This window comes from Caloenas nicobarica, chromosome 2 (assembly GCF_036013445.1).
Source record: "Caloenas nicobarica isolate bCalNic1 chromosome 2, bCalNic1.hap1, whole genome shotgun sequence".
NCBI classification, from domain to species: domain Eukaryota; kingdom Metazoa; phylum Chordata; class Aves; order Columbiformes; family Columbidae; genus Caloenas; species Caloenas nicobarica.
Genome location: NC_088246.1, coordinates 18,522,575 through 18,548,991, shown reverse-complemented (window position 1 = coordinate 18,548,991; position 26,417 = coordinate 18,522,575). Strand labels below are relative to the sequence as shown.

The following is a 26,417-nucleotide window of genomic DNA, read 5'->3' as shown; positions in this document are numbered from 1 at the left end:
AAAAAGAGTATTTTGTCAGTTTTAATCACTGCTTGTTTTAAGGATGAGACATATGCAAAGTTGGAAAGTGTCTGTGTATGCAGATGTGTACATGCTTGTGTCAGTCTACAGGTTATACATCTATGTGTAAAATGGATTTTTTTGTTTAATATGGGTCAATGCTTTATCCTGTTTCCAGTTATTTCAGGAAATGTTGTCTTGCAGTCTTACACCTTGTAGTTGGTTTTATAGATTTATGTGGGAGATTTTCATTCACAACTAATTCCTTGTCCTTAATACCATCTAAAAGTCAGAGAGAAATTAGCATGAACTACTATAGTTACTTAGGCGTCTTCTTTCCAAAGTGCATAAATCCACACAAAAAGAGTACTTGGTCACTGCTGTTTCTAACAGCTGGCAGATGGAAACAGCACCTACTGCATCACTGGTATTTATTCCTGTCAAATCAAGGCACTGACCAGGTCCCGTGGACTTGTGTACATCCCCTTTGCTCAAATGTACCCTAAGTTGATCCTCCTCCACCAAGGGTAATTCTTCCTTGCTCCAGGCTTTCCTTCTCGTATCAGGGGCCTGGGATTGCTAGTCAAGACCAAGGCAAAGACGACATCAAGTATCTCAGCCTTTTTTGTGGCATCCACACCTGTTTAGCAGCAGGCCCACATTTTCCCTAGTTGCCTTTTTGCTGCTGATGGACCTGCCATGGCTTTCCTAACCCTACCCCTGTACATCCAAATATTGGCTTAATATTCCTTCTCTTTTTTAATTAAACTTGGGTCCTAGTCAGTGTGATCTGCCTTTACTTGTTTCTAGGTATCCTAATACAGAACATTTTGGCCAGACCTATGTTAATGCAGAGGTTTATGGTGTCACCATCCAGTAGGAACAGTGTTCTGCACACACCCCACTGCAGAGAGATCACGTGGTTGTTTTGCTACTGAGAAGGTGAGGGGGGAAAAATGAACCTCTGATTTTGACAACACATGGTTTACTCATTTCTTCTTGTAGGAAATTAGTATGACAATGAGAGACCTTATGGAAAGGGAAGAATCTCTAAGTATGTTGATTTCACCCGCTCCCACTCATTCTCTCATAGATTTCATTGACTCACACTCACATAGAAGGCACCAAGATGTGTGTGTTCAAGTGGTCTGACCAGGATCATTTGTAAGCGACACAGAGAGTAAGGGACACCAACTAGCAAGTCTTCATCATGTTTCTTAGATTCTTCTTGCTGAAACAGTTTTTGGACAGATCTCTTACATATTTTAGCAATCAACAGTTGTTACAGGGTGGTTCTTTGGCTCAGAACCTTACTTATTTGAGCCTCTGGAATCTTTAAGCAAGGTCATTTTTTGCTTGTTTGGAATATATGCATCATTATGCCTACAGTCTATTTCCTTGGTGGGAAAAGGAAAGGCTTATGTGATGTGCTGTAACCTTGCAGTCATCCTCCTGTTGTCAGATTTAGAGGGTGTTCCACTTGCTGACTGGCTGTGTGGGGTTTTTATACATGTGCAGGCCTTCTGGTCTTGATGTAAACAACACTTTCCTCAATTTTATTGCTGTGAACAAATGCTCTTCATTCAAATCACAGGCCATTCTTCTAAGACTCTTTCGGTGCTAATAGGCACATTTCCGTTGATATTTCATTTATACCAGTGATTATTACTATTATGAGCGTTCACATCCCGCCTTTAATACCAACCGAGTAAGATGTCTACTTTAATTTGTGTCACCAGTACACTAGATTATATCAAGCTTCATTATATTATCTTGTAGTAGTCTCCAAAGGTGTTAGTGTGGCAATCCAGAATGAGCTATATAGATTAAGTTCATGCAAGTGTGGGTGTAAATCCCCCCGCTTTCAAAACCAGGAAATGACAAATGTATTATTCAGCATTACAGCCCAATGGCAGGGGATGATTTGCAGTATGATTCATAGTCATTATAGGGCATAACTTTTCACTTATGTGTAACATGGTTGTTCCAGTTTTACATCATAAGAGCAGTCTTTGAGAAAGTAGGTGGCTTCGAAATCTTTTCTGTTCACTGTAAGGGCTCTCCTGTGTTAGCACCAGTAATGTAGTTTAATTGTAAATACAGGTCCTCCCTGCTGACAAATGAGAGAAATCTATTTGCAGGAAAATAATTCCTAATTTTCTATACATAAAAAAGGAAAATATTTTCAAAATCATATGACTGAAGTTAAAATTTCAGCAGATCACTGTTCTTGTTAATCATACAGAGTATCGGTTATGTAAAAGCCAAACAACAGGATGATCCCTGCCCTTCGCTGATGTGCCTGCCCGACTTTACACATGTGTAAGGGTTTGTGTCTTTAATACCAAAAGACAGGAGTTATGTTTAGAAAGCTGATGCCAGGAGTCACTTTGCCTTGACTTTTCATCAGCAGAGCTGATTGTCCTGCTGATGGAGCTATCCTGTTGCTGGGGACCCAGGCTGGCACAAGGTTTTTTTAGGTTACTACTAAGCAAAGCACAACTTTTGCTTCTTCAGTCCTGTCCTTCAAGGTGTTTCTCCTACATGTAAGGTACTGATGTAAGTTAATGCTCTGTCAACTCCATGATCTGCAGGTAACATTTGACAGCAAGACAACCTTCCCATTTCTTTCTCATTTGTGATTACTCCATAAAAAGTAAAAGATATTATGTCAAATACCTAAAATATTTTGGGAAGTGGCAAGTTTACCGTCAGTTGGAAGGCTGCTACTTTTTGCATTAAATATATGCAATGTTTATTTTACATTTATATGACAATTTAGTCTTCTACTTTAAGCTGGAAAATGTTCATTCTGAATAAGTCTCCAGTGTTCCCATTTAAACCGAAGTGTCATCATACCGTGGTCTCAGCAAAACGCCATTAACTTTTTTTATTAAACATGAAGACCATTTCCTTATGCATTAAGTAATTCTTTTAAATTACCCAAGCTAATATTATCTAGTTTTGATCATAGGAAAGATACCATGCAATATCAAGATGAGGCAGGAGCCCAAGTATTAGTGTAACTCAGTCATTCCTTTTGACATCTCATCCACAGGAATGCTTCCTAGTGGATTATACTTTAGAATTTCAATGAGCAGCTACTATTTTTAGGAGCTTTCTTGTCATAAAACATCATGGGGCATTACAGAATCCTGTAGCTGATTCAGCTTATTAATTCAAATAAGATCTATTTCGTTATGGTTTGATGATGTGTATCATTAAGGCTTTTATCCTTGCTGCTTGTATCCTAAAAATATGGTTGAAGACCAGTGTTGCATAAGAAAATGTAATGTGGTATCTTATTTCTGAGCCATCTGTCACACCAGTGCCTGGACAACTTGGTTATCAGTCATCCTCCAGGAGCCCATGGGAAGTGATGGAGTGAGCTCCTTCCATACCCTCCTGGGCAGACGGCAGCATTGCTGAAACCATCAGCGCTGATGCTCTTTCAGTTGTCAAGGTGCAGACACACAAGTTTGCATGGTCACATATGCTGCAGGCTTGGAGGTCAGGTCCCGCACACCAGCCAGGCGGGGAGGGGAGCAGATGCTGCTGTCACGGTGCAGTAGCACAGCTATTACAGAACTCCTCTCAGTTTGGAGGAGAACTCTTTTATCCACTCTCTAAACCAGCCTCCTGCACAAAGCATTTGAAAAAGTTAATCAATCATTAGATAGGTTGTCTGTGAGAGCTTGTTTGAGGATGTCTGAGTGTCACAGAAACACTCTTCTCTGATAGATTCATCCTGAGCAATCTCTTCCCTTTTCTCCCTTGATAACTGCACTCTTCATAATCCCAAGCAGTAACAGCTGGTTTCCTGGACGTACCATCTGTGTGTCGGCACAGCCATAGCCCTCGGTTAAGCTGCCCCTACTCTAGTGTTATCTTTGGGAGATAACACAGACTTATTCCCTTCCTGCCGCTAGCTCCTACAGATACATAATTAACTTCTTGCCTGTATCAGTGATGCATTTATTACTCTCCTGTCTTGTCCTGCTACTGAGGTCGTTGGTTAAAATAAAAAGCAAAACTTCACCTGTCCACTGCTCCATGGGAAACATGAATGAACTTAATGTTATGTGTCTGAGATGAGGAGCCCTCATAGGGCTCTGGGAGAGTCTTACTGCTTACACCCTTGAATGGGCATACAAACTGAGCCATAACTTATCCTTAGGGTGAAGAGTGTCCCGGGAAGTTAGATCAATCTGGATACTGGAAGGGTTTAGTTATATATTTTGTGTTCTCTTTCAAATGAATCAGCAAATTTATGTATTTGGGCCTCTATTTCCAGGACAGTGTTATTGATTTTATTAATTTTGCTGTTTCTCTCTGTCTTAGAGATTAAAAGGTATCAAGTCTAAGAACATCTGGTTTTCTGTTGTATATTGCAGTTAACTCCTTTTCAAAATGCTTAATGTAATTGCCTTCTTATTCAAACTCAAGTGAATGACACAGAAGGAGAGGTCTCTCAGGGTTAGAGGTCTTTGAGCTCATTAATATTAGCCATCATTCATGTTTATGACACTCTTCTCACAATGAATTCAGGATAGCACAACTGTGATGTTAACACCATACATTAATACAACACTTTTAGAGTCCCATCCTTTGGAAGAGGGATGATTTTTAAAGTAGATCAAAAGGTTCAGTTACGTGTTTCACAGTATAGCCCTGGCACATATGGGAGTGCGGTGCAGTGGTAACTGCTACTGCATTATGCAATGCCAGTGAGAATAATGGAGGGCTGGCGATCCATAGAGCATCCTTCTCTTGGTGAATCTATGGCTGTCCTCTGCCTTGCTGAAGGATTAAAGAAAGTCATTCTCATATTCTTCAGCTATAATTTGAATTATTTTCAAGAGAAAACCATCACAACACACTGTGGACACAGCAGTTGTTATCAGGTTTTTCCCAGTCTGCTAGGAATCCGAAGATATTTGCAGCCTTCAGAAGGAAAAAACAAAACAAAACAAAACACCACCAGCTCTTCTAATCACCAACTTTTCTATTGTTTTCTTAACCCTACTGAATACCTTTTCCTAGTTCCTTGAAAGGAGTGAAAATGTTGTAGATGCCAACCTTGGACAATTTATTTAATTTTTAGAAATTATGTACACCATTCTTTAGTTGTTAGAAAGTGTGTGCACCATTCTTCTCCACATAAGAACTTTTCCAGGTGTTTGAGGAAAAGGATTAAACAAGTGAGGTCTCTGTAATCTTTAGGCACGTTTGTAATTCTTGGCCACTGTACATCACATAGATCTGAGCAACCAATTGGGAATGTAAATGTAGCTCTAAATTATTAAGCAATATTTTTACGTTGCAGATCAGGGAAGTAAATAGGCACTGAGGTCTCCATCTGCAAACACTATATCATCTTCAACTCTGTTCCTTTAATTCTTGCATGTTCCTGGAAAACATCTTATTTTACCAAATATGCCACAGGAAGCACTTGCATATCCAAAATCAAATTAAAATCTATAGCCTGACAGTGTGATATATCCCAACTGACATTTGTTCCTGGAAAACCTTGGCGTCTTTAGCCCTGGAGCATACTTTTTCGATGTAGTTTTAATTTTTCACAGTTGACAGTTTGTGAATTATTTTCTGAAGTGGTTCTGTATACATAGACAAAATGTGCCTTCTCTTGCTTGTTGCAGAATGAATACCTATATGAAGGTGTTGATGCAAGAGTTATAGAATACGAGGACAACAGGCCCCTTTTAGATATGTTCCTGCAGAAACCGATGGGTTTATTGTCCCTGCTGGATGAGGAAAGTCGATTCCCACAAGCAACAGATCAGACACTTGTAGGTAAGTATATGGTTTATTTCACAGTTTTGCAGGGTGTCTCTGTGTTAGATTTCTGTTTGGCGTGTCCAGTTTAGGCTATATGCTACTTATGTTTTCAGTGATTCCACATTCCAGTGTCACAGTATGTTTGAGGGTGGCACGCATTCAGTGTGTTTGATAGAGAAGCATCACGAGTACCGATAACCTAAGCTGCTGATCCAGATTTTAAATTCTTCTGCCTTCAGGAATTTTCAGCTGCAGGGCTTGAAAGGTAAAGATCAAACTGAGTTAAAAGTCTAGGTTCATATGCTAAGAACACTATTTTCAAAGTTGAATCATGCTTAGCTCTGAAATTTTTGGTGAGCCGTATCTGAAAAAGAATTTTAGTGCTTTTTAAGGGTAATGGCTGCAAACCTTCCTCAGTGCCTTTCATCAAATTATGCTTCCTGGTTTATTCTATTCATAAATTAAAATTAAAACACCTAAATGTGTTGTAAGTCAGATCTTGAATATTTCAATGCTGCTGAGCAGTTGCAGTTAGAGTTGATTTAGTTATTTCAGTGGGGTTTCTGTGCAGATAAATCGTCATTTTACTCATTTTTTAATGTGGAAAGTGTCAGATGAGAGTTTTAAGCAACACCCAGTCACAAAACCTGATAACATCCAGTAATGGTGCCCATACTAAAGAAATTATATGACCTTATTGTCTTTCCATCCTCATACTATTTAGCCTACAGTACAGAGGCCCTCAGTCAACTGGTAAATGTTTCCTCACAATTCCCTGAGGAATCCTTAGGAAGGATTACTACATTATTCCATATATGAAGATCAAAAGCTTAGAAAGGCAAGCGATTTTCTGAGGTCACGCGAAAAAAAAATTGGTACAAAGTAACTGATCCAAGAGCTCCCATATTCTCTGTCTGGTGCCTTTTCTTACAAGACCATCATGGTATTTTTGTCCTTAAAAATGTCAGTCTGGTTTGTGTCTCTGCATTGTCTGAGAAGCCAGGCAATATCCTTAGAGGGATACAGCTTCACAAGACAATTATTGTACAGTAACTCCAGTAAGATAAGCTATGTGTTTCCTTTCAGAAAAATTTGAAGATAATTTGAAGTCAAAATATTTTTGGAGACCCAAAAGAGTAGATCTAACCTTTGGGATTTATCACTATGCAGGAAAGGTAAGAGACCTAATTATGTTAGTTGAGGATTGTGGACTGGTAGGGCTGTAAGGAAATAGAAGAGGTCACTTGGGTTAGTTCTTAAACTTCATCTATTCAGGGCTGACATGGAAACATTGGCAGTGCCTTGCACATCAAAAGTAACTTGAAAAGTTATTTCCCTCACAAAAAAAAGAAAAAAAAAGCAATAGCAAGAGTGTATTTTTCTTACATGTCACCAGATAAATGAACTGACTGTATCATAGAACCATTATGTAATGCAACTCAGTGTTCTTCCCCTTAGTTCCTCAAAGTCCTGGGCCATGCTTGTTTCCACTGCTTCAAATCAGGATCCAGCTCCATTCTTTCTACTACCTCCTACACCCCAGCAGCCTTATTTAGTTCTGTACTTTGTCATAAGCTAGATAGATAGTTCAGGCCCTGCTTTCTGCTTCATTTGATGAGCAGCATCTTGCCATCCTGGACAAGGTGACTTGCTGCACATGTCTTTCAAACTTGGAAGGAGTTGCTGATGCACTGCAGCAAGATACCACTGGTCACCTGAACCTTGCCTTGTAAAAGCAGGAGCTCACACCTCCTTTTCAGCTCTTTTCAAGGGTATGGAGTAGGTCTGTGCAGTGCTGGAGCAGCTGGCCCGGAAAGAGGCAACACACTGCTCATCACTGACGGAAGATAACTCGCACCTGGTGTAAAGACAGCCAGCTACAAAAGGTCTGCAGTAACTCCTCCAAACCTTATCTCCAGCTGAATTAGGCTTCACCAGCATTGCATATCTCACTGCTGAGGAGCAGAGAACCAGCTCTCTCTGTACCATTCCTGATACCAGCCGCTGAAAATGGGGATTCCACCGGTGACCCATCAGCCCTTTCCAGTGTTCAATAAGCTTTTTCATAAGGAAGTTTTGCCTACTGCCTAACTTATATCTCCATTCCTGTGATGTAAATTCATTACTCTTAGTCCTGTTTACTGTGGAACTGGAGAACAATTTATTTCCTCTTCCTCTACAAGCTTTATTTTTTAAATTTAAGGTTGTTACTGGGTTGTTTTGTGAGGATTTTTTTTCTAAATAAAATATGTCAGTATCTTGTACCCTTCTTCACAGGCCAGGTTTTGTTGTTCATCCTTTACAGCATCATTGAGATAGAGCCGTGGAGGTACATTTTGAGTTAGGTACACAGTTCCTGGAATTTTTAGAGATTTCAACTGTCAATATGCAGTTTGTGATTTTGCAAACTTCCTCTACAATTAATACAGAGACTTCTAGGAAGAGTGGTAAGTCTTGGGTCCAGTATAGCACGATATGAATGGGACAGAAAGACTGTACAATCATATGGGTAATCCTGTGTTATGTTGTTGAAATCAAGTGCATTGTTAATTGTGCATTTACACAGGTAGTGGTTTTAAAGGAGGACTGCAATACACTTGTCCTAGTGATAAATCCACACTGCTAAAACTGATATTAACATACCTACATTAGGGAAAATAAACGTCTCAAGGTGCTTTAGAATGATGGGTTTGCTTTTAGTGATTTTGCATCATAATGGTTCTCAGTATTGAAAAGTTAGAACTTCCAGTGATCAAAAGAATGGTAAGCAAGAGCAAAGCTGATAGCTGAAAAACTACTTGTGTATCTTGATATATTAAAAGCCACATGCCAGAGTGCTTAAATTTACAATTACTTTTCAAAAGCCCTGAAGATACATAAATGCATTTTTAAACAGGTTCTATATAATGCAAGTGGATTCCTAGCCAAAAATAGAGATACTCTGCCAGCTGATATTGTGCTGCTACTGCGATCATCTGAAAACAATCTGACACGACAGTTGGTAACCCATCCTCTTACAAAAACAGGTATTGCTGTTGTGGTAATCTTATTCTTCTCTAGCCTTCGTGATGACCACTGCTAGGTTTCATATGACCATTTGTTGATGACATTATACACTTTGTGGCTTGACTTTCCAACCCTAGAATCTATACAGAATGGAGCCCCAGCCATCTCAAGCTGCAGGGGAGGGATTGGTCTGGTCAAGTGCCAAGGAAATGGTAGAGGCTTCTTTCAGGGTCCTCTCTTCAGGGTAGGGGAGCAAGACAGGGAATGGAGTGCATCCCTTTTGTTGAGGACTGAACAGAAAGGATCAGGTAAGTCACTGGCCTTTTTTGGACAGGGCATATATAAATTGCCTATTTTCTCTCAATTTTTCTCTGAAGTAGTAGAGAATCAAGGTTGGGGCTCCTAACATCTGCTGCAAAGAGTGAGGATACACTCCTCTTTTTCCCCAGTCCTTTACAGTAGATAACTTACGGGGTCCTAGTAGTGAACCCTTCCTTGGGGAGTTCTTAAGTTGGGGTGGAGGATTATGACTGGCTCTACAGAAATTACTCCTTAGTTGCACCTTAGTTGAACACCTTATTTGAACCAGGCCTTTGCACCGTGTCCTACCTGCCATTTTAAGATAGTGGGTAAGTCTCTTTACAACCAGTTTGCTATTGTGTTGTATTACTCCCTGTGTGATGGCACTGATGCCATACAGTGCGTACTTTACAACGTTACTTTCTTGTACAACTACATGGGAGATGTACTTGTAGTAGAACAGAAAAGCTAAATTGGAAGAGTCTAATGGAAATTTCTCTAGAATGTTATCATAGCTTACAGAAACCGAGGTTTTGGCAAGAGTCCTGTTTTTCACAAAGGGAGCTTTGCTGGTGGAATGCAAAATTTGGTCTTGAAGTTCCATTATAAGTCATTGTTCCTGGAAAAACACTGAACTTGATGTCCTTGCCTGAACTTTCTGACTTTTTGATATCTGCTAAGATACTAAACTATAATTTCTGTAGAGCCAGATTCAGGGCCTAAATGGTCCCAAGAACTGATCACAAGTCTTCTGTCATGTTTTGCCAGATAACTCTGAAAGTTGTTCTAGTCTTCTTGTTAAATATTAGTATTATGAAATACTGTGTGTAGGCTTTCAAAACTGATCCAAACCATCCGGCTATAGCCAGCTAAAAGTTAAATTTCTGATCGCAGTTATTCATCTAGAATCGGTGGAAATGCAAAGGTTTACCCAGAGTGTGATTGAGGTGTTTCTCTCAGGATGGGATAAATCTCCTCTGAAGGTGCCTCTCTCCACTGAACACAGCGAGGATCCTGCAGACACCTCACTTTCAGATAGCTAAAGTTAGGTGTGAGTAATCATCTCTCCTTCCCACCCTGTGATATTCAGCTAAGCCCAAGAGGGATTTAGCACTTGATATCATCACATAATATATGACGCATTAGCTCGGCATGCTGTATATTTGCAGCTGTTTATCCAACTCTTATCCACCTCTTACTGATAGTAGCTGAGCACAGAGACATTACAGGCGCTCCCATTGGAGAGTGAGATTCCAGAGGTGTAATGCTATTAGGAGAAACGCGGACAGTGTGCAGCAATGGTTGGGGTTTATCAATATGGAGTGACATGATGGAAAGCTCCTCAGAATTTTCGTTATTCCTTTAGAAGACCAGTGTCTGTGTAAACCACTCCAGTGCACCCAGTCCTTCAAGTTACTTGCTTGATTAAGAATTTCAAGGTTAGAGGCTTAAGATTATGTCTACACTAGTAAACCAAACAGAGCCAGTGAACAGTAGCTGCAACACTCCGCCAGGATTGCCCATTTGGATTGTTAGTGTGCTACCCTGGGACAGTTTTGAACCATGTCAGCCAGTGGTCTCCCAGAAATGCCCAGGCACACTTCAAGAGAAAGCGCAGACCAGAAATGGTTTCCAACAAGCTCTGTGGAAAGATACAACCTTATTTTTACCAAGAGGTTAAAAGAGTAGTGAAATATAGAGTTTATGTATGTAGACTTGCATCATGCCATGTCACTTGCCCTTAGGGCCAGAGAAGAGTCCTAGCTTTTCTTTCTTTTTAACTAATATAAGTTGTAGCCTTAGAACCAGAATAGTGCAAGAACATCCTTAGGGTAAAACCACATGGATGCTCTAAGATGTGTTTTTCTTGCCTTCTGCAGCAGTCTGTTTATTTTTCTGCTCTAGTAGGTGACATAAGTGCTGAAGGAGGAAAATTCAGCCCATGTTCCATCTTCATGCAACCTCTTCAGAGCTTGTTCCATCCCAAGGGTAAAAGGGGAAATGAGGACATACTCCAAAAAAGTCAACAACCTTTATAATCATATGGTTACACTGGGGCATGAATAAGGTGGTTCAGCATAGTTTTTAGTTTAGATGAGATATAAGCACTTTGGTAGGTTGTTTTCTTTCATTTTCCCATAGGTAACCTGGCACACACTAAAAGCAAAACTACAATCAGTTACCAAATGTGGACCCCCCAGAAATCAATCAGTCATACAAAGGTAAGAAAACCAACTTTGTGATTCTGCATTGAACCCTAATTTAAACTAGAAAGGCAATACTGTTATTGATACTAAAAGTAAGCAAGTAACCCCTTCCTTGGTTTTTCTCCCTCTCTTATTTTCTTTTCTGTTTAGCTGGATATCTTTGTGTTGTGCAATTCATATCCCTTCCGTGAGGTAAAAAAACTAACGTTTCCCTTCTTTCTGGCTATAGTTTTATAACAAATTCAGGGAAAAAGTATTATTTCCTAGCTGTGTTGTAGCAAAAAGAGAAATTAAAATATTGGTGTGGTGTATAGTCAAGTTCCTTAGAGAACTACCAAAATAACAATGATGATAAAATAACAGATAGGACTTCAGACATTGTCGGGTTATTTGTGGCAGATATTTAGATGCCCCGTTATCAAGTTGTGTCCTCTGTGTGTGAACATTTGTGTATTGTGTAGCAAAGTAATGTAATGTACTGGTGTAAGTTATTTGTGCTAGTGATCATGCTGTAACTTTTTCTGTTTAGAATACTCTTTTTTAAATTAATGCTGTTCTCTGAGGGATGCTTTTTTGTGGCATTGGAAAGGACTCTACAGGCTCAACAGAGATAAAAAATTTCATTTTCTTTCTTCATCTTTATAGCATGAAGCAGGAGATACCGGACATCATCCAAGAGAGACAACCAGCATGAAAACACAGACAGTTGCTTCTTATTTCAGAGTAAGACATCAGATCTTTTAATAAATTTTTCTGGAGTAGAATCAGTGTTTGTTCTTTCACCTTTTCAAATGCATCTGTAGACTTACAGGCAACAGTGATCCCTTTAGAGTTTGTGAACTGCATATATGGTGCAGCGGTTTGTGCGGTACAAATATCTAGAGGAGATTGTGGTGTTTCACCTTTAATTATACTTGATTACATGGCCACGTTTCTGTCATGATGATATATGATGATCAATATTAATCTTTCACTTGCTTTTTTTTTTCCACCAAGGGAGATAAAGGGAGGTTGGACATTAGTGGTATAGCATTTCTTTAAGAGTTTAGGAAGCAAGAAGGCAAAGTCAATTTGGAGCAGGAGCTCCAGAGAAAGATCTTGATGGTCACTTCTCAGAGGCTGTCCTGAGTCCATCCTTGTGGCTTCTTCAGCAGTGCTTATGACCTTTCCAAGCACTGGCTTTGCTCCTGGTCCTGCAATAGAAAATAGCTGTGAAGAGCATTCTTTCCTCCAAAGTGGTACACAGCGTTGGTTCACTTGGGCTCGACTCTTACTTAGTCATATCTATCTCCCAGTAAAAACATGAAGGTGGCTGAGGTGATGTTCATGACCTCTAAGAGTTCATTTACATCTATCACAGAGAACAGTAAGGAGAAAGATCTCTGTTTAGTAGATACAGTTGGACAGCTTTCTGGACTGTGAAGGATAATTTCAGCCTAGGTATCATGGCAGTCCAAAGCTGGATGGTGGTTTAGAGTTCTAAATGGAAAAAATTATTGAATCTCATTCAAACCTAATGTCTCTAATTCAGTGCATTACTAGCCCATCTAGCATCAGAGGCTGCAGATGGGTTAATTTTATTTACACTTTTCTGTTATTATTTTCTGCAGTGAAAATCCCTGCTCAGATCGTGCTAGCTAATGCTCTGAAATGAAGATTCAGCTTCAGCCTCATTTGTTTACTCATATGCAGAAACCTAGGGGTGACTGAGAAAAGCATCTGCCACCTCAGACTGAGTGGAAAAAAAAAATTATCCATTAGTGTGTCCTACTTGTTTGTGTTCGATTGGCATACTAGTGATGAAGCTAATTAAGCATTTTGCTGCATAGAGCAGCGTCTGTCCAGAATGAAATTGCACATTTTAATAGGAAACATATGGCTCTTGACATCCTACACTAGTTTCATGTATCCAACCTACTGCTGAACTGCATTACCTCCTGGCTGCCTCTTTCTGTTGAGTCAGGTTGAATCTTGAGGAATGAGCCTCTTCATTTGTGTTTCAATAAGATCCTCTCACGAAGCAATTTTACAAAACACCAGTCAAGGTTGTTTACAGCCAGATTCCCCTCGGTTGGCATGGGGAGCTAGAAACTGCATCCCCTCTGCTAGCCTGGTACCCTGCTGAGGCAGGAAAAGTGCAACTTTGGAATTGTGATTTGTGTACTTCTAGTTTTGCCCTCCTCAGAAGTTTCCTCTTGGCAGGGTAGCTATGGTATCACCATCAGCCTACACAGTGAACAGGACATGCTAGATCAGAGCAGTTTAAGCAGCCCCTCTTCTGGGGTGGCCTGAGTTTCCTCCAGTCTAATGAAGGGATGGCAATGCTGGTCTTACACTTCCCACCCATAGAAGGATGATTTACTCTCTGGGTGAATTAGGATCTTCAAATAGATGGCAAGAGGAAAAAGTGGGCTGTGATTACCTAACAAGGCTCCAAGAGAAGCAAATAAGTGTAAGCAGAGTTTCTGTTGTATTTAGACATTATGGCAGTTCGTGAGAATGTTCTGTGTGGAATTTGGTACATCCGTATGGAATCAGTGGTTCTCTTAAGTAGTGTACACTAGTAACTTAGAGATCTTATCAAAGCTGGAATTGTTGTTGGGTGATTTACTTCATCTACCATTGAAGTACCAGCTTACTGAAATGTAAATGGGTTTGGACATGATTCTGATAGGATGAAATAAAATTTCAGCTACACATGGACCTATATACAAGTTTTATAAACATCCTGGTGGCAGATATCTTGTTATTTTCTTGCAGTATTCTCTGATGGATTTGTTATCCAAAATGGTCGTCGGCCAGCCTCATTTTGTCAGGTGCATTAAGCCGAACAATGACCGACAGGCAAACAAGTTTGATAAAGAAAAAGTGTTGGTTCAGCTGCGTTACACGGGAATTCTGGAGACAGCGAGAATTCGAAGACAGGGTTATTCACACCGTATACTCTTCGCTAACTTCATAAAACGGTAACATTGATGTGAAGAAGCCTTTCTCCTTCCTGTCATTGCTGCCTGGTGTTTGCTAAGCATCAGCAGTATCTTTGGTATCATCTTTAAAGAAAAAAGACATTTCCTGTGACGAAGATTACAGACTGGATGACAAGGAGCAGTTCAGGCACAAGATTAGTGACCTGTTTTGGGTTGGTGGGGGAAGATGAGGCATCTCAGGGTGATTGTTTCAGTCTCCCTGTGCATTTGGATAAAAATTGCCTTGCTTATAATCTGCAAGTTTTCTTCAAAGACTTGAGGTTTAGAAATTTAATGCTTTAAATTAAAGCCCAGAATTTGGAGCAATAGCATACTAGCTCCTGACATTCAGCACTGTGCAGCATCTGCTTGTGCAGGGTGGATGATAATTTGGTATTGCTCATCTAGGGCGGAGAAGTTCATTAAGTGCAAAATTTTGTTTAAAATATAATTTCTATGTATTAGTTACTTTTTAAGAAGAATAATTAACTCACTATGATTTTATAATTGCTTTTACTATCTCCTCTTCCTCCACCCCAAATAATTAACCCTGAGCACTTAATCTGTACTTCTCTCTTACAAATAAAGACCCTGAGTATTTGCCTCAATTGGAACTGAGCTTTATGGAATGGAGATCAAAACTGGGAAGAAACAACCGACACCCCTTCATACAGAGGCACTTAATAGTAATAGTGCACTAGCAACAGAGCCAGCAGCAGAGTGCTGCAGGTGCACGAGGACAAAGTGCAGGACAAAGTGATGTTTTTATAGCACTGTTTCTGGAAAGAATAATCCTGGGACTATTACTGTTTTGGAAGAGTGCAGCATGGGTGGCTTTGGTCACTGCTTTTTATAAAAAACGTTACTGTTTGGGTGAAAGAGAGGAAAGCAGTGAACATAACAGGGTAGCTCTCTGGAGAGGGTGCCCCTGATTGCAATGAGGCCGTGCAGGTCTCTGGCACTGAGGATATAGCCCTCAGACAAAAAGGGATCTTTATTCAGTATATCTCCTTGTCTATTTTTTTTAATAGCTGAGAGTTAAAAGTAGATCTCGGATAATGGCAAAATTATTTTGTTAGAATAAAAATAAGCTAAGTCATTGTGCAGTAAAAATAAAAAAAAAATAATCTGTAGGAATTGGTGATAATGCAGGAATCATCATTGTTTCTTGGTTTATTATTCCATGAGGAAATTGTTGCCTCTATTTAAAGCCGGTGCAACCCAAGCTTTGTGTATGAAGGCTGAATAACAAGAAAAAAGCAGGATGTACTGTCAGGAAGCACACATAATTCATATAATTTTCCTGAATTAAAACAAAACAAAACCAAGATAGGTATGGTTTATTTTGTTATGGAGCATTTTGAAAAGTCCCAGAACACAAAAGAACTTTCCTACCCAGCAGCTGAGCTGGTACGTTACAGGTAATTTTTGTGCATGAGCATCCTGACCTCTTTTCTTAGTCAGAATTAGTTCTGTGTAATGAGTTTGCCAGATTAAATGCTTACATATGATATGTCATAATGGCACATGTGTGTTCCAAAAGGATCTGCAAAGCTGAATCCAAGGAGGTAACAAGAGCTGAGATGCATCTCACATCATGTTACCTGTCTCAAACGTAGATGGTCTAGCACATGAGATAAGATTCAAAATTTTCATGACATTTCTAGATACGAAATAAGCTAATTTAGGCAGAAAAGCTTTTAAAATATTTTTATTTTGCTACTAAAATCACTTTCACAGAATGCAGAGAGCCAGAGCAGCAAAGAACTGCTGCACAACTCTACTTGGGTTGTGCACTTTTTAAAAGCCTTCTGGTATTAATATAGTATAAAACAACCCTCCAGGGTGTACAATATGTCACTCAGCCACTTTACATTGAATTTCTCAGTACTGCATATAAATCACAGCAATTTATTTCGTACGCTGTTTTGGTTTTTTTAGTGCTACGTTTTCTTTCATGCAACTGTTTCATTATTTAAATCAATGGTTTAAATATATTTGCATCTATTGCTCATTATTAATGGAATAAAGAATCATATATTTGTCTTTAGGTATTACCTCATCTGTTACAAAACAAATGACGATCCTCCGGTCAGCCCGGAAACCTGTGCTGCCATCTTGGAAAAAGCCCACCTTGACAACTGGGTTCTTGGAAAAACTAAAGTAATTTTTTAATATACTGTATCTACATTATTGCAGTATGTCATTGTTAGCTTATTAAGCAATTTGCTTTCTCACCCATTTGGGTGGGGTAGCTCTTGGTCTCTCTTGGTTTACAAAACACACCCCTTGCTGGGTAGTTTCCTGATATCTGGCTGAAATGCTGACCCTGTAAAGTGTTCAAATTCTGATCACCTTTAGCAAGGCCACACTGCAAAGCAGTATGTGACAATGACACTGCTTGCATTTTCTTTCAAAAAATGTGGTAGTAAGGATCCTAGCGAGCTAAGTGCAAGCTTTCTTAAGGAAAAGAAGTTATACTTCTTCCCTGGAGCAATCAGACCCACAAAGAGCCCCCTTTCCAGCCAGAGCCCCCTGTGGCAGACTGCTGAGCTCTGGGGAAGAGATAGCAGGATGATCCCATATATGTGAAGTGAGAGACAGACTTTATTATAAGAGAAACACATGATTGTTCATGGACTCTTGCTTTAGATTCTGGCTCACTAGTCTTTGCACTGTGCCAGAGAGGGACACCCACCCACCCACCCCCGACTGACAGATCTCAGGTCTGCCAGAGAAAAGAAGCGTCAGACAAGTTACTGCTCCAAGTCTCTCTATTTGCTAATGTAACAGAAGTGCCTGGGAAGGATATGGATAGAGAGGGAGATGGATCTTAAACTATTTGAAATCACCTCAATGTAGAAGGAGCAACTTCTGAGACATCTTCCTGGGTAGGTGGGACAGGAGCCGTGAAGTTACCCCCTCTTACATCTTTATTTCCTTCTGCTGACTTAGTGAGGCTAATGGGCAGCATGCAGCCTGAGGAAGTGGATCCTGAGATGTGAGATCTATAGCTTATGTTTACTTAAATTAGGGTTAACCTGTATTTGTACCAATGAGTGATCAAAGATCAGGGGAATTCTGCAAAATAAGCATAATTATTGTCTTAATTGCACAAGCTCTTTCTATTTCATCCTAATATACATCAGGAATGTGTTTGTATCCCTTGTGCTGGACTAGTTTTTCAGGGATTATACGAGCTTCATGCTTGATAAAAGTGATTTAGTAAATAAACAATTCCTGAGACTTAATTGGAAAGCAGAGAGGTTGAAGGTTCCAGATTTGGATCACATTTGTGTAACATACATCAGTTTTGTGAGGTTAGCAGAACTGTCAGCTTCATAGTTTTGAAAACAAGTTTATAGTTACAGACTGAAGTTCTGCACATCTTCCCATGGAAGCATGAATAAGCAGGGACTGACAACAGATGTTGAAGGGGAGAGCAAGGTAAACTAATACCCCAAACAATCAGAATGCTATCTTTAACAAGAATGATCCTTTAGATACTACAGCTAAAGATACTGTTCGTCATTTAAAACCAATTTGTAACTCCTGTTGATTAAGTGGATTGAGCACATACAGGACTTGGGAGGGCAACTAAAACTTTTGCTTGTTTGCCTACTCTTTTTAAGGTATTCCTCAAATACTATCATGTGGAACAGCTAAATTTAATGCGGAAGGAGACAGTTGACATGATTATTTTGATTCAAGCTTATGTCAGAGGGTGGCTGGGTTCAAGGAGATACAAAAAGATAAAGGAACAAAGGGAACAAAGTGCTATTAAAATACAATCAGGTAATAGCTTTAAAACATTAAACATTTTGCTCAAAGCTAGTGTGTGTGTACAGTTGATAGATGGATGTGCATGCTGGGTGTGGATTTTGTTATTTTCCTGCTGTTACATTTGACAAAATATCTTATACTTGGTGATATCTGTTCTTATGAAAAAAAATTTCTTTTAACTAGGTTATGACAATCTCTTTACTGAAGTTACGTTTATCAATGTTACATTTAAAAGGCAATTTAACAATCAAAGGACGTGATTGCACAGATGATACCGTTATTAATAATATTCTGTCATGCTCTGACAAGGTCGTATAATATATTATAATAATGAAAATAAAATGTATTAACTGGCCTAGATAATAAGACCAATTACACTGTTGATGGAGACATCAACTGAAATTTTTAATACATTTCAAACATCATCTTATTTTACATTCTGATCCTCTTGTGTTTTGTATTCATTTCATTCATAATAACTTTACTCACCAGAAAACATAGTTTTTATGTAGATTTACTGCTTGTGCTTGTTTGCCATTTTTTTTATATAAAGCCTGAAAATATTTATGAATATTTTAATGGAGGTCTGTCATTCCTTCCAAACTTTTTTTATTCTTACATCCTTTTGCGTACCTAATGGATTATTTAATTTTTGACATCTCTTTTCAGCTTACAGGGGTTTTGTTGCTCGTAAAGAATACACAAATGCAAAACATAATAAAAAAGTGGAAGAATATATTACTAGACTTCAAGCAAGTAAGAATTATTTGCTTTTGTGGCTTTTAGTGTGCTATCTCTATACAATATGGTGATCCAGACTCTTTGCTGCTACCTAGCTACACTGATTGACTGTGCTCATTTATGCATTCTGAGGTACAATTTATCTATTATATGGCTATATACAGTGGTTGAAGCAGGTCAATGTATTCCATTATCTGTACCTCAAAGTAGCTTAGAGACACTTTCCACAGATGTGAAGTTAAACTCCATATGAAGGTTTTTCACTCCTAGTCTGATATGTCTAAGTATTACAGCTGATATTGCTGAAGCCCGATATGACACTACATATAATGTGTGTGTGCATGCTATTCTGTTAGGAATAGGTTTTGTTACATATCAGTAATACTTATATTTGAGAAGTCTCCCACCTGTGATTTCACTCATGTCTTGCATTCTTTTTTGCCATCGCTCAGTCCAACCTAGCAAAATATTCCCTCTCTTCTGCAGCAATAATTGCCTTGAGTCCAGATGTATGCAATGTGATATCCCTTTTTCCTCCCTCTATTTCTGTCTCCCCCACCCCTGCAGAGATGTCCCCAAGCCAGGTGTATTCAAGGCAGCTGTGAAATCAGCAGCAGCACAACTAGAGAGACACAGGTCTGAAAACAGCTGGCACAAATCCACATAGCACTTTTCAGTAATTACAAAAGTGGCAACCCCAAATATAGGCTGGTGCTGCCATTATCCGGGCTACCTAGATTCACGCTACCTTAGAAAGATCTTCATGACTATCTGCTGACATAAGTGCTGGTTTTAATCATTGTCAGATGCATCTGTTAATGTTACTGTGTACTGAAGAGCACTTCACTGCAGTTGGTAGAACTTCATTGATGTAGATAACAATCTAAAACCAGAATAAATCCAGTGATGTGCCAAAAATAATTACACTTCTGAAAGTTGTCAATTATATTGGGATATTTAGCAAATGCAAAAGTATAAATTTACCACTTTGCTCTGTTTGTTGATCTCCCCAATGTTTCTTCTTGTCCACCTTCTCTGTCTTGTGTGCAGTTTCATTTCAATTTTCTTCAATGCATGAGAAGGCAGAATAAAAATGGAAGTCTGTTTTTATTTAGCTCTGTCGGTTCACGCACCCTTCCTCCCCATTTATCTCTAAAGCAATACAAAACTCCTCTTCCAGTTTGAAAACAAAACTAAGACAGCTACTATCTCACAACAAAGTTCTTGGGAAACTTCAAAAGTGAACTAGAATAAGTCTAAAAAGACCAGACATAACATATATTGGTATGTCCATTGACAATGTTACTTATTTCACGATGACTCCTGTTGAGTTGCTTTTGTATGAAAATGGAATGAGGATTGGCTCAGAAGTCCAAGAAATTCTAGAAGTGTTCCAAATGCTTTACAATTTGCACTTTTCTAAGGCCCTGTCAGACTGCAGTATAAAAACCAATTGTGCCTCTTCCAATAAATGTTTGGTCTCCTTTACTCTATAACAAATTATCAAGATGTAACTTATGTCCCATTTATACAGTACTTCTTAGACTGAACCAATGCATCTGGTGGCGCCCAAAATGGTCTAAATTATGAGTAGGGAATGCTAAAGCAAATAAAACCTAGCACCAAGTTAAACGAATGTGTTGGAATAGACTGCTTATGCTCCCTTCACATTCTTAAGTGAGTTTGACCTTTCCCTGTGATGCAGAATGCTCTCAGCAGAGCTGGAGTAAGAGCTCCCTTATCTACCAGCTCCTCGGGGTATTTAAATCACCTGAATCCTCTGTCTCCATAGCCTTGGTGCTGCATTTGGAATTGAGTTCAACAGAAATATTTAGACAAAATACTACGTTCTTTTTACTTTGCAAGGGATTAGCAGATTTGTGCTGAATCCCTGGAATTGCAGACTTGTCTAAATCAGAGCACTGTGGAGACTGTGCCAGTTTCCATTAGGGAATTATTTGCAAGTTCAGGAAATTTTGAGGCAACATTCTGAATGCAATTCAGTTTCTGATTAAGACACTTCAGTGTAAATGTCTAAAAGTGACCTAGGTGTCTAAACTCCTCTTGTAGTCAGCAGAACCTAGAGTTTGATTCATTTTATTCAAAGCCACCAATTGCTCAGCTCATTTGCCCCCATATTGGTATCTAGTGTCATTTGAGATGCCCTCGGTTATCTTGCCCGGCCTTTAGCTTTATGTCATGTGAGATACCCAGCTTTCTCTCTCCAGAATGTCCCATCTGTCTTGTTCTTTCTGCCAGCTCCACATAGATGCCTTGGCTATCCTGGAGCACTTCAGGTGGCACTAGATGCCCATGTGCTGGCAACTGCATCAAGCCCCTAGTGACTAGTCAGCACCTACACGTCTCAGGGAAGACCCATGTTTGAGTCCTTATTCAGACCAGAAACTTGGACTTATGCCTCCCACAAGGCACAAGCCAAAGTGCACCTGATCACTGTGGAGCTTAGCACATCTTCCAGGCTGAGCTTTTTTTATTTTAAATAATGAGTCTTTGCAAAGGGAGCATGAGCTAAGTCTTCTGTAACTGCTGAGCTATAAAATTTTCAGTTTCTCTCTGATCTAGTGGATGTTCAGCTAATTTCAAGCCTGTGCCAGAAGAGAGCCTGGTAATCTCTATAGGCTGATAATCAGGCATTTCCCAGGGAAATGAAAGACTGAGTCAAATCAATTGCCTGAATCAGACAAAGCAGGTACATGAAACTGAGAGCACTGTGTTCTAGAGGCACTTCTATAGCACTGTGCTTCTACATCATTCTGCCTCTTCCTGTATTTTCTTTAGTCCAATAAAATACAAAGAAAGAGCTTGTTTGTAACCTCATGTAGAAGGGGTACATCTTTCTGAAATCTCGAAAGGGTTGTGTGGGATGGAATAATTTCAGATTAAATGTAATCATAATAACCACCCTGGTCCATATTTTGTTATTGTTCTTTGTTTAACACTATTATCATTTGACTCTCTGAAATGTGTGGGACAGCCATTGCTTGTTGCCTAAGGTTGTTTTATATTACAATTTGTATCAGTTGCCAGAGGATACTTAGTCAGGAAGAAAAGAAAAGAACTAACTGAGACAAGAAACAAAGCAGCAATAACAATTCAGTCTCACTACAGGGGATACCAGGAGAGGAAGATCTTCAAAAGGAGGAGGTAGTGTTATTTTCAATCTCTTACGTCATTCAAATATGTCCCTTTTCAGTAAGTAGACTGCTGAAGAGCAGCAATGCAAGATAAAGATTGAACAAATTAGAGTTATTCTAGATATGTATGCAGAGGTCATGTACATTTATGTGGAGGTTTTTAACATCAGTAGCCAATTTTCTCATACTTTTAAGCCCAGGGAATAGAGAAAGATCAAAAATATTGTCTTGCTCAGACCAAACAGCTAAAAGTTAGGTGAGGTGAATCACATTCTAAACATCTCCACAATGTGGTTGTAGTCCCAGTCACTGAAGTGGAGCTAGTAGCACTTTGCTCATCACCATCATTTTTTCAATTATAGCATTTAAGTAGATGGACACTAGTCCAGAGGGGTGCAAAAGTCTGTGAAGGAATCCAGAGTCTTTCACAGGGAAGGAACAGGGTGGCAGGTTTCACCTGGCACTGAAGTTTTATTCATAGTAACAAAGACAGTTTACGGAAAAGGTCTTTTAAATTTGACCTAGACTGAGGATCATTCTTTTTTTATTTCTAGTGTGACTTGTGGCAAATTTCTTTCATTAACACATTTAGGATTGTATGTATTTATACATATTTGAGGTGCTAAAAAGTTTCTGCCTTATGTTTTTGTTAATATTTAAATTAATTATTTCCTGTTTTTTCAGCGGTCATGCAGCCAAGATTGTCCCCCTAGCAATTTTCCATGAACAGTTTAACAGGGATGTCCCTTTTCACTTTAAGAAATTATAATCGTCAAAAGACGGAGGTTGGTTTGCTGACTTTAATTCCAGCTCTATGCACTCTTTCCAGTGTTACAATGTATCAGATTGACATTTAGTACACAAACACCACCAAAGGTAAAGTTGTCATTCTCTTTCCTCTCCTTCAGCTATAATTTTTGTCCAAAACTCTATTCCATTCAGGGAATCACTTAGAAAGAAACAAACTGAAAATGTGCCATCAACTAGTGAAAAGGAAAAGAATGAAGAACTTGAAGACAATGAGGAAAGTCCAGCTGGAGTGAAGAGTGCCCTTCCTAACACGGAACAAGAAGCAGCTGTTGTTGTTCAGAGCCATTACAGAGGCTACAGAGTCCGTAAAAAAATAAAGGAAGAACACAAAAAAATAGCAGAGGAAGAATTATCTGCTGTGGAATTCCTTGAAGCACAACTGCAGCCAGCTCAAAATGATACACTGGAAGAGGCAGCAAATGAGGAGACTCAAGATGAAGCTGATGCTGTTACTGACAGTGGGTGCTCTGGGTACATTGACACAAGGAACGTACAGGAGCAACAGGAAACATCTACCAAAGGAGAGGGAGCTTCTGTGAAGCAGAACCCTTCAGTAGAACATGTTGGTGAAGGTGAAGAACAAGCCTCTTCGAAAGAGCTGTCTAGGAAATCTTGTGTCAAAATCACAGCTGAACCTTATCCCCAGCAAGAGCAAGATAATCAAGACACACTCAGTGCAAATGGGCAAAAACAAGAATCTGCTGTGGTCCAGCCCAGGACTGACAGGGATGTGGAAAGAAACCACCTGAAACATGAAGCAGTGGTGCCTACAGGACGTAAAGGAATTATAAGAAGAGAGTCACTAAGAGGCTCACGGGAGCAAGTTGAGGCAGAAAAACAAGGTTCAGAAGACAAAGAGAAGGCAGCAGTCGTTATTCAGAGCAGTTACCGGTGTTACAAAAGAAGGGGACAACTCAGAAAAGAAGGGAAACTACCTTGCAAAAGTCAAGAGAAAATTATAAAGGAGCCAACAGAAGCAGTACACGTTCAAAATAATGATCCCAAACCAACAAAAGACAGGGAAAGCACCAATACAGAGGCTGAAAACTCTAAGACGCTGAAGGGAGACTCAGAGAAAGAGGCTTGTGATTTGGCAGCCTTTTCGCGGCAGGTAAGAAGCTTATAAGCTACGTATGTTGAGCATAATACTCTGGCCAATCTCAGTATACTCTGAGCAATGACAGAATGGCAAAGTTATTTTACTGGCTTCAGTGGCAAAGTTTCACTCTCTAAACTGAGACTGAGATTTTGTAATGAGTGTTCTATAAAAATGCATATTTTGAGCTGCAAGAGAAAATACTCTTTTCAGGAAGCAGGGAAAAGCAAAGTTAGAGCACTGGCAAAAAAAATGATGCTAGTTTTAACCTGCTTTAGGTTAAATGTAGCAGTTTTGCCTTTGTTGAAATATGTGTTTACCAGGCAAGGTATTAAATCAGTAAACTTGTGAAATGTCTCTGTAAATTAAAATAGAAGTTGGTGTGTCAATGTCAGAGACTCACACAGGTGCAGAGAAGTATGCCTACAGCTATGGAAGCTATTTTGCGTCAGCAAGGCATCGTCTGCTCACATGCGTGACCCAAGATAAAGTACTTGCAGGACTGGGCTGCAGTGTGGAGTTTCCTACATGTCTTTTTTCTCTTCTTTTTTATTTTTTTTTTTCTTTTTAAGAGGAATGGGGAGGTAAGTGCGGTAGGGACCTAAATGCAGTAGGTGGAGCAATACCTTTTAAATTCATTCTCTAATCCACTATTTTACCTTTGATTGCCTTGGAACATATGCACTTATACAATAATGTAAAATCCTGTGTTACATTTTTCAGATATCGAAATTATCTGAAGACTACCTAGCATTGCAACAAAAATTGAATGAAATGATATTGTCACATCAGCTGAGGCCTGTGATGTTGTCCAAAGATAAGCAAGCTAATGGCCGACTTTCTTCTCATATTTGTCAGCCAGGTAATGTTGAACCTTACTGTGAGCCGAATTTTCATTTGTAAACAGGTCTGTCAAGAAGCAGCTCCTAGTCATGTTTTTAAAGGCTAGATGAGCTAGCTCTGGCTTCTTGTATAACTCAAGCTGTTTGGTTTTGTACTGTGTCAGTACATGTCTGGAACATAGTTTCCAGAGAAGTAGCCAAACTTGATTGTGATTTACATATTCACCATTTTTCTTGATATTTTGTTTCAGTATTGATTTAGATTGGTGAATGACGCATTGTCAGACCTAGACATAGCATCTCTAGAAATGCTTTTGTTTGGTAAAAATTCCTCATTGGCTCTTTTTTACTCACGTTGCTCATCTGTGTGTGCTATTGGTAAGATATGGAACCATGTTTTAAAAACAAAATATTTTTTTTAGGTACTGTGTCAAACAATTTACCAAAGTTTGTCACATTTATGCTGAGTAAAGTTTTAACTATCCCCAAATGCAGCTGAGGCTGTCAAAACTTGTAACCATGTTGGTGGGTATGTCCTTAAAATTGCAAGTAAAGTTTTATTAATAATTGGCATCCGCTTAACTCAGACACTTAAGAGGACATTACCTCTGAAAATACACTCTGAAGTTATTTATATTCCAGTTAACAGGGACAGTTAACACTTGGAGCAGGTTAGGCAGCAGTGGGCAGGAGTACTGGGAGAATCAAGGTGGAAGACATGGGATTCAGAGCAGGCAGATCACTAAGGCCAGTGCCCATGGGGAAATCCACAACAACTGACTGAGCTGCTCACGTCTCTTCAGTTGGAATAGACGTAACAAGAGACTTCCTCAGCCTGTGTCTTGGGCCACGGATGTGGAGGAATTTGAGGGCAAACGTGGCAGATGACGGGGGTGGGTCTCCATTTCTGCAGAGGGGCTTGTGCCAGCCCGTGCCACTGCACTGCCTCTGGGGAGGATCTCTGCTCCTCCCTGCTCGTCTGGGACCAGATCCTGGACTGTCCCTTGCTGCCCAGAGCTAACTGTACTATTTTCATTATAACATTGTGGATTCAGTTGTCATATATGCTGAAACTTCTATCTGTTCCCATGGCTACATTGAAGAGACCCTAAAAGTACTTCACCCCCACTTTGCAGTCCTCTCAAATAGGCAAGATAATAAAATGAGGGCCTGGTGTTTATAAAATCTAAACCTCTAAATGCAAGCTAGCTGTTAGTAGATAATCCATGTAGTCCAACCAGTTTCCAAAACCAAAGACTGCAAGAGAAGACAGATGTGAAATGGAAAAATAAGTGCCATTATCTTTCATTAAAGACAGAACAGTGCTTGTATTTGTCATTAATGGGTTTGTACTGAGTTCTCTATTAAATATTGCTGATTTTTGACAAGATAAACTTGAGGAATTCACGTTTTGGAAAATAACTCTTGGTTCTTACATATTTTCCTGCAGAAGCTAGAGAAGAGAGACAGATAGAAGGAAAGAGAATACACAAATCCCTGATTTATCAGTTAAAGATCTCACTACTTACACAAGTGAACCAGGTGAAAATATATCAGTATGTTCATGCCATGCGTAAAATTTAGCAAAGTCTACCCTTCACATTGCTATAAATTTAAGTAGCTCTACAGGAGGCAAAAGGATGCCAGAGTTTGTCATCTGTGCATGCAAACCTGCTTAAAGTGGTGACCAGTTAGACACTTCACCTCCCTTT

General features: G+C 39.4%; 1 protein-coding gene across 2 annotated transcripts in view; it reads left to right on the top strand.

Moving 5' to 3' along the window:
• MYO3A (myosin IIIA) overlaps positions 1-26,417 on the top strand; it is a 110,111-nt gene that overhangs the window by 69,335 nt on the left and 14,359 nt on the right. The window contains exons 19-31 of one of the 2 annotated variants that reach the window (XM_065628760.1): positions 5,661-5,814; positions 6,886-6,974; positions 8,696-8,825; positions 11,248-11,327; positions 11,463-11,504; positions 11,958-12,035; positions 14,073-14,278; positions 16,330-16,441; positions 17,911-18,073; positions 18,731-18,817; positions 21,844-21,967; positions 22,900-23,878; positions 24,587-24,725. In XM_065628760.1, the coding sequence (XP_065484832.1) occupies positions 5,661-5,814; positions 6,886-6,974; positions 8,696-8,825; positions 11,248-11,327; positions 11,463-11,504; positions 11,958-12,035; positions 14,073-14,278; positions 16,330-16,441; positions 17,911-18,073; positions 18,731-18,817; positions 21,844-21,967; positions 22,900-23,878; positions 24,587-24,725 (2,383 nt within the window). Of the gene's footprint in view, positions 1-5,660; positions 5,815-6,885; positions 6,975-8,695; positions 8,826-8,942; positions 9,114-11,247; positions 11,328-11,462; positions 11,505-11,957; positions 12,036-14,072; positions 14,279-16,329; positions 16,442-17,910; positions 18,074-18,730; positions 18,818-21,843; positions 21,968-22,899; positions 23,879-24,586; positions 24,726-26,417 lie in introns of both variants that reach the window. The other variant, XM_065628758.1, reaches the window with a different exon arrangement.